General features: G+C 42.2%; 1 protein-coding gene across 1 annotated transcript in view; it reads right to left on the bottom strand.

Annotated features, from left to right (window-relative positions):
* Nucleotides 1-6,017: 6,017 nt before the first annotated feature.
* Nucleotides 6,018-9,061, bottom strand: part of CHKB (choline kinase beta) — a 120,110-nt gene continuing 117,066 nt past the window's right edge. Inside the window, exons 10-11 of the mRNA XM_069229476.1 lie at nucleotides 7,712-7,793; nucleotides 6,018-7,574 (exon numbers count right to left, since the gene is read on the bottom strand). Coding sequence (XP_069085577.1) covers nucleotides 7,518-7,574; nucleotides 7,712-7,793 — 139 coding nt within the window. The 3' untranslated portion in view covers nucleotides 6,018-7,517. The remainder of the gene's footprint in view (nucleotides 7,575-7,711; nucleotides 7,794-9,061) is intronic.

Genomic DNA, 9,061 nt, shown 5'->3' with positions numbered 1-9,061 from the left:
CTGCCCACCTTGGGCTTCACCCATTACCATTAAGTATATTGAATTTGCAAAGGCTTTGATCCTGGATCAGAAAGCTTAATGGTTAATGCTGAAAGGCAAAAGCTTAAATATGGTTAGAGGGGAAAGATTTTTAGAGTGGTGTCTTGATTTCTCTTACCATGTTTGGTTTTCTCTTATGCCGGCCTTGTCCTCTGTAGCAGGAAATGTTGCTTGTGTGTATCGATGTTGGCATTTCGTCTAACCCATCTGGCATTTAGTGTTGTCCTTTGATTTGGTGTTGTGACACTGAGACATGTTCTGTTTGTTCTTGAGTGTGCTCAGCGCTCCAGGATAGGGTAAAAGTGTTGTGTGTTTGTATCTAATATTACTACCAGGTCTGATCTGTGCTGACGCATGTTTGGTTTTGCAGTGTATTGACTTCTTTCACCTTGATGGGACTGTGATGTTTTTTGTGTTGGCGTTTGACTGTGATGCGAGAATGGCTGGAGTATGTTTGTCATTCCAGGCAACCTGAGTGCCCAAACCCTGCCTTCAAACACACCATCTACAAACACTCTTCCCCTCTCCTCACCAATTACACACAACCATACAATCCCCACATTTCACTCCACCACACATATTACCTCTTCCAGTCATCTCAACTAATACTAACTCCCCTGACACACACCCATCACCTCTTACACACCTCGTACATTCATCTCCAAAACACATCAAGACCCCATCTAACACTCAAATTCCACTTACCAGCACTAACTCACATACAAATCCCTCACCAAAAACAACTACACCAATTTCTCCTCTCACTATTCCACAAAAACAATACCGACCACAAACATCAGCACATCAAAGCAACACAAACTTACATTACACTTATCGTCATACCCACTCCCACCCTCAGGACTACACAAAGATTACAAATTCCATCCTATCTCCACCCCTACTTTCTCACTCTTCACAAACACCTACCACAAGCACCCCAACCCAGCAACTTTCATTCACATGCCTCTCCTCCATTGCACAATTTAGAGCCTTACATCATGATCCACATGCTCCTCCACCACCCCTAACCCATACTCCATCCACACTAAACAAACGCAAACAAAATAAAAAACATGCCACTCATAGCAACCTCGCATCCCCTTGTCTGTTACATAATAAAACTACCCTACAAAAAACAGTACACTCCTCATGTCTCTCTCAGCCACCAAGTCCACCACCCACACACACACACAGACCCAACAAAATGCCTCCTTAACCTGCTGGAAGAGGAACACTATATTGAAAAGCAAGACTATTGTGAGCCTCAAACAGTTATCACAACTAGCAACACTCCTGCTTCAAGCTCACATTATACTACTTACCCTTCTCCTAAACAAAACAACACTACCACTAACACACCTTTTCTAAACTGCCAGCTCATAAATGCTCGATCACTCTCAAAAAACAAGCACCACATCTACGACCTGCTCACAGCCACACAACCTGACTTACTATTCATAACTGAATCCTGGTTGGGAGATAACATGGCACCAGTGTTGCACGAAGCCGTTCCTCCGGGCTATCAAACCATCACTCAAAACTGTATAGGCAAGAGAGGAGGTGGACTAGCTATTATATTCAAATAGGCAATGAACCTCAGTAAAACAGACAACATCTCCATACAAGGTTTTGAAGCCCTCCTTACCAGATGCCACCCTACTCCACCTTCCTCCTGTAACTTTCTCCTCCTTTACAGACCTCCACCTAACAACTCCACATCCCCAGATGCTTTTCTAGACACAGGGCCTCATTCTGACTCCGCCGCCCGCCAAAGTACTGCCGTCAGAACACCGCTGCGCGGTCAAAAGACCGCCGCGGTAATTCTGAGTTTCCCGCTGGGCTGGCGGGCGACCGCCAGAAGGCCGCCCGCCAGCCCAGCGGGAAACCCCCTTCCATAAGGATGCCGGCTCCGAATGGAGCCGGCGGAGTGGAAAGGGTGCAACGGGTGCAGTTGCACCCGTCGCGATTTTCAGTGTCTGCTATGCAGACACTGAAAATCTTGGTGGGGCCCTGTTAGGGGGCCCCTGCAGTGCCCATGCCATTGGCATGGGCACTGCAGGGGCCCCCAGGGGCCCCACGACACCCGTTACCGCCAACCAGGTTCTGGCGGTCAAAACCGCGAGAACCAGGCTGGCGGTAAGGGGGTCGGAATCCCCATGGCGGCGCTGCCTTCAGCGCCGCCATGGAGGATTCCTCAGGCCAGGGGAAAACCGGCGGGAAACCGCCGGTTTCCCTTTTCTGACCGCGGCTTTACCGCCGCGGTCAGAATAGGCCTGGATGCACCGCCAGCCTGTTGGCGGTGCATCCGTGGTCCCCGGCCCTGCCGGTAGGCAACCGCCAGGGTCGGAATGACCCCCACAGTCTCAAACCTTATTACACTATACTCCAATCTCTGCATTCTTGGGGATCTAAACATTTGGTTTGACAAACCCAATATGCCCCATCCAAAAGCTATCACCACTGGCCTAGTCGCATTGAACCTACATTAGATTGTACACAATCCCACACACATCGCTGGTCACATCCTAGATGTCATTTTTGCTAAGCCTGAACTAGTTACTATTCATAGCATCATACCAATCACTTGGTCAGACCACCATATGATAACTTTCCGACATACAACTCCACAAATCAACACACCCCACAACTACTTACATACATGCACCTATCGACCATGGAGCAAACTCAATTTGGATCACTTAGAAACACAACTAACAGCAAACACAGATCTAGATACAATTAATTCTGTGCCAAAACTTTGAGTGGCTACAGGAAGCTTTTGATTTCCTAATACCACTCAGAAAAACTAAACACGACAAAAGAAAACCAACACCTTGGAGAAACACAGAACTTAAAAGGATAAAGCAACAAATCAGAAAGTTGCAGATGTCCTGGCTCAAAACAAACAACAGTCAAGACAAACTGCAGCTACACAAACTTAACAGGATATACAAATCATCAATCAAAAAAGCTAAAAAAAGATACTACTCAGACAGAATTCAAAATGCTCAATCTACAACCAAGGAATTTTATAAAATTCTCAATGAATTTCGAAAACCTACATACATTGAAGGAAGTCATCCCACTACTCAAGATTTCACAAACAAATTGGCAACTCACTACACAACCAAGGCAGACACATTGGACTCCTATTTAAAACAGAAGAAAACCATCAGCACCAACCCCTTTCCTAAAATACCCTTTAAGAATAAACCAACCCAACCTCTACAGCCCATCAAACAAATATCCCAGGATGAATTTATGGATTTGGTCAAAGCAAGCCGACCTTCTGGTTGCCCTTCTGACCCTTGCCCACCATAAATCTTCAAGAACATTCTTCTTTCTACTTCTGCTGCCACACCTGTAAGAATCATCAACAACTCTTTAATTTCAGAAACTTTTCCTGTAGACCTGAAAAAGGCATACATATGACCTTTATTAAAGAAAACAAACCTAGACCCGCAAGACCCCAACAACTACAGACCAATCACAAATGGACCTTTCCTGGGCAAATTGATAGAAAGAGCAGCATTCGCCCAGATGTCACAGTTCATTGAAGACAATTCTATACTTTCAGACTTCCAAACTGGATTCCGCCCAGGAAGAAGCACTGAATCGGCACTCATAGCAATCTGGGATGATCTTAAAAACACAGTCGACCGCAATGGAGTTGCTGCACTACTTCTCTTGGACCTCTCGGCTGCCTTTGATACAGTTGACCATTACACCCTAACTCAAAGACTCCACAAAGCCGGCATACAAGGGATTGCTCACGACTGGATTACTTCCTATCTTCAAAAAAGATCTAATATCATCCACTCACCCCCCTTCTCATCCAAACCCTACCTCACAAAAGCAGGGGTCCCCCAAGGGTCAATCATCTCACCTTTGCTTTTCAACATCTACATGATATCTTTACCAGAACTGATCAATGATTTCCATCTCACATGCTACAACTATGCAGATGACACACAAATACTACTTAAATTAGAATGCCCCAAAACATTGAAAACTCGCAATCTTCAGTTGCCTCAGAGCCGTTGATCAGTGGATGACCTGGAGCCATCTCAAACTAAATACCTCCAAAACAGAAATACTCATATGTGGTGACTGGAAAAGTTATGACCCTCTGTGCGTCTGGCCTGACGATCTCGGACCACCTCCTCAATTATCCAAGGAAGTTAAAAACCTAGGAATCACCATGGATTCCAAGTTAACTATGAATGCCCAAGTGGACAAATTAGCACGAACAAGCTTCATCACCTTGAAGACTTTACGACGCATCTTCCCCACCTCGGATTTCCACACAAGGTGCAAGCTACTATCTCACTTGTACTATCCAAACTGGATTATGCCAATGGCCTCTACCATGGATCATCTCTATCTGTTATGAAAAAACTACAACGTATCCAGAATTCCACAGCCAGGCTACTATTACATGTAAAGCCGCAAGCCCACATCTCCCCTGCCTTGAGAGCACCACACTGGTTACCCGTTGCCAGAAGATGCACTTTCAAGCTGCTTTGTATCACCCACAAAGCTATACATGGAACAGGACCGCTTTTTATCAGAAAGAAAATTACCAAATACATCCAACAAAGAAACCTCCGCTCAAGATTGGCGCCCCACCTTAGAACACCACCATACAAGAAAAAGAATATAGGTGGTACATCCTTCTCCGTCCAAGCAGCCAAACTATGGAATTCATTACCCCCAACTATAAGAGCCACAGATAACGTTCTTGTCTTCAGAAAACTACTCAAGAGTTGGCTCTTTCCTTCATAACCACCATATTCAAACAACTATGAACTGCATATGCCTATGTTGATAAATATTTTTTCAGATTATGTGTATATTTCTATTTATTTATAGTTTCTTTAGAAAATATGTTTTGCTACTATGTCATAACAATAAAATACACACACACTCTTTAAACCTGTTTGACTAAGTATTTTTTACCCATGGTTCTAATTATGTATTGTATGTGCATATGTGTGTGTGTATATATATATATAAATATATATATATGTATGTACGTATGTGTATATTTTGTTTCTGTGCTTGGCATGTTCGTGGATCATTGCATGGCCCCGGATGGGTTGTTATACTAGATATCTATGAATTCCTGCTCTCATCTTATCACACTTATCTACTCATCATCATATGTCATGTCTCTATCAAACTATCCTCCATTCTCACTCTGACTCATTCCCTCCGCTTCCACATCTAACTCACCAAACCTCACTCTACTACTATGACCTCCCACACAACCCTACTAAATTCTCCCGCATTTATCTCACCCTGCTACTATGCTCTCCCTAACCCTTCCACATACTCTTCCCTCCTCCACCCCCCTTTACTCATCCCAAGCCTTTGGGTTGAGTAAATGAAGGATATACTCCCAATTAACACTTCTGGATTTCTTTCCTCCTCCACCCCTCCATTACTCCAGTCAATCTAACTAACAAACTCTCATATCCACGGCTCAAATTAACTCATAATAATACTAAAACTGTACTCATTATTTCCAGATACTAATCCATCACTAATTCTTGTTGGGTTCCAGAGTAGCGTGCTACTCATCGAAAAGCGCTTAGACGCCTCGTCAGGGGTAGTAAGCGCTATATAAATACGATACAATACAACCAAAGACAATTTACAAGCACCTCAGACTATAGGAATCTTTCCGTTTTCATGTGTCACAACAGAAACTTCCTATGTTGAACACTATAAATAACATTAATTGACCCAAAATAATAAACTAGGTCTTCCTTCTATAACAGGAGCATTATTTATGCTAATATAAGACTCTCAAGAGGGGCATCCCATGACTTTACTTACAACACACAAGGACCCTTATAACAAAAATCTCAAATCTAAGGAACTTTTTATAACCGAACGAGAGAAAGCAAAGATTGGCACACCCTTTCCTTTTGAAAAGTATACTCTTTTAAGCAATTAATAACATGGAGATCATGTTGTGGTCTGTTTCAATATAGCTTTATTGGTTTAAATGCAGATTTCCAATGCTATATATTCAAGCTATGGGGATCAGCAGAATCGCAACTGGTGTAAAGTGGCAGAATTGATCCATCTCAGATGAAGTCTTTTTTTATGATGCTAGTGCAGTTCTGCCGTTCCAGAGGAATAATTTGGATAAACATAACCAGATTAGTCAAAGCATTACCAGTGTGAGCTCCCCTGCAACCTTCACCCTACTCTGTCTCATTATGTGCTGTGCAAGAGCCTTGGTAAGGCCTCAACAGGATACAGTAGTGAACCACCATTAGGAGCCTTGTGAATGATAATAGCAGTATGTGATACTGCACAATTTGAAGTTCTACCATAGACCCTACGAGTTTATCTTCATTGAAAATACCAGGAAAGGGAGGAATTGCATTCTAAAATCTATGTGTAGGCTTTTGACCTGTTCAAGTGAGGAGGTCTTGAACATACATTCAATCACAAAAAGCATACATTTGGTTCTCACTTACCATTCTGAACCTTTATTTTCCAATTGCCAAGCAAATGAATGAAAATTCAGGTGGCCTGTGATAGGATGACCATAGAATTCTATACCTGTTGACTGACTATGGACATCTACAAGACCCAATCTAAGTTTTGTACAGTCAGACAGGACATACACGTGTGCATTTGGATGAAATATATACTTAATGACTGTACTTTGGAGGACCATGGTATACAATATAATAATGTGATTAGACCTAACATCTCACACCCTCTGGCAATTAATGTCAAGCCAATCATGCACTCTTTGACTGAGTACTACAGACCCAAAATGTCACTTATGCAGTGTGTCACTGGCCACCATAGACCTCCATGCCTCGCATGAGTGGGCACCATATATGCCCAATGCCCAGAATGAGCGATTAATCAGTAGTTCATTCCCTCTGACTGGTTGATAAAGCGAGCAAATTCTATGCTATTTTCTGATATTGAGGTCTTACTTTCTGTGATTGGGCTTAAATTAGAAACTAAAAGGAATGTACACTTCCAGTTATAACTAATCAATAAATAGAATACAACAGTTAATAAAACAATTATACAGTTGCCGGATGATAAAAAGTAAACATCTCTCTTTTGCCTCAGGGCAGTCTTCTGTTCAATTCACAACTTCAGGCAAGATTAAGCAATACAATGATCTGTGGACATGGCTGTATCCGCTTCGTTCTCACTTGCAGTAATCCACTGCAAGGGATAAGAACAGGAGAGCATCTATGACACTCAACATTTTATTACTTTTCCTGCAATTTCACAGGATGATCACAAAAAGTGAAATGAGGCATAGCAAATCACTCATTAGAAGACTCCTGGCAATGGGAAGCACACTCCACTGGCTTGTGAGACAATCCACAAGAGACTGACAAAGATGGACCAAATGAGCTGGAAATGTGTCTAGAAAACTGGAGCAGAAATAAACAAGTGAAAGGGGATGTCTTTGTGCAGTGAGGTGGTCATCAGGCACAGGTTTCCTTCTGCTGGAAGTAAGCATCAAAGCGTGACTTTGCATAATCCTGGGAAGAGAAACAAACAGATAGTGAGATGGTGAGTGAAAGAGAAACAGTGAGAGAGATGGTGAGTGAAAGAGAAACAGTGAGAAGAGATGAAAAAAAGAAGAAGAAATGCTTTGATCTAAACCAGGAACACTCACCAGGTAGCCAAATTCTATTGTGGACATCTTAGCCTGCACAATGGACCACAGGCCCCAGAAGAAATGGGAGGCCAGAGCAAACCTGAGGAGACATGAGAGAAAAAGTCACTATAGCGTGAAAAGAAGCCCAGCTATTCCAATGATGAGCAAGTTATACTTCTCCAGGTCCATCATGATGCTTCCCTCACCCTGCTAATGAGCAATGGGGACTCACGTACATTGTTCTGCATCAGTGAGTGCCTTCATGTGAAGGGTCACTTTGTTTTTCACATAAACCCCACTTATCAGTTCAAGCTTTTTCAAAATATTCATCAGTGTCCACTGCACTCTTTCAATGAAGCCTTTCATAATTTCAACATTCATTTTGCTTAGCCCTCTAATTTCTCTAAACATTTTTCATACCATTTCTGGTTCAGAAGTGCTTTACTGAATCTTCATTTGCTGCTCACTTTTAAGGAATCCAATGTGGACCAACTCTGTTTCTTCTAATTTACAATCTTTCATCCTCACGAAAAATAACACAGGATTAGCTTGGTAAAATATTATCCATGGTAACCTGGGATGAATAAAAGTAGCTTGCTTCGACTCATACTGGGTGGTTCCTCGGTTCTGAAGCAAAGCTATGTCTCAATGACAAGCTCTAATAACAGCAAAAAACATGCCTGGGACTGCTTTTATTCATTCCAGGTTGACTTGAATGGTATTTCACAAATCCAAAGCTATAATACTGTGCCTGAAGTGGTAAAGGGCTTTAGGCATTTTTCAGATCAACATGGATGGCACTATGATAATTCTATTCTTAAACTCTCTGCTAGAAAAACAGTCATTTGAGGTGGACCATTTTAGAGTATCAGTGGTGTAGTATAGTGTTCAATAAAAAGGAGTTACCCTCCACTTAAAAGGTGGAAGCTATCTAGAGTTCACTACTTCCTTTTTTATACACAGATAGATAGATAGATAGATAGATAGATAGATAGATAGATAGATAGATAGAGTGATAGACAGATACATAGATAGAAAAACAGTAGCCCACTATAAAGTACTATTGCTTGAATACCCAATTCACAGTAGAGTCCAGAGTGGCACAGGGCAAACATGCGAACCTCTCAAGTAAGATGCATCACATTCCTGCTTTCACTGCTGTTCTGTGCACTGCTGCTGCCTTTAACTGGAAGCAAATTAATTCCAGAAAGACTCAAAACTGGAGGTAAAAAAGTTACTTAGTTGTAGCTACAGTTGTTATCTTACATAGATTCACATGCGACGTTGACTCCACAAGTGGAGGGCTATATTTATATTATTGGTTATTTTGTACAGAGCCCAACAAATTAATTAGCAATCAGGTGAGTG

The sequence above is a fragment of the Pleurodeles waltl genome, chromosome 4_1, assembly GCF_031143425.1.
Source record: "Pleurodeles waltl isolate 20211129_DDA chromosome 4_1, aPleWal1.hap1.20221129, whole genome shotgun sequence".
Lineage (NCBI taxonomy): Eukaryota > Metazoa > Chordata > Amphibia > Caudata > Salamandridae > Pleurodeles > Pleurodeles waltl.
Note: the sequence above shows the minus strand (reverse complement) of the source record. Positions and strands in the feature narration are given on the sequence as shown.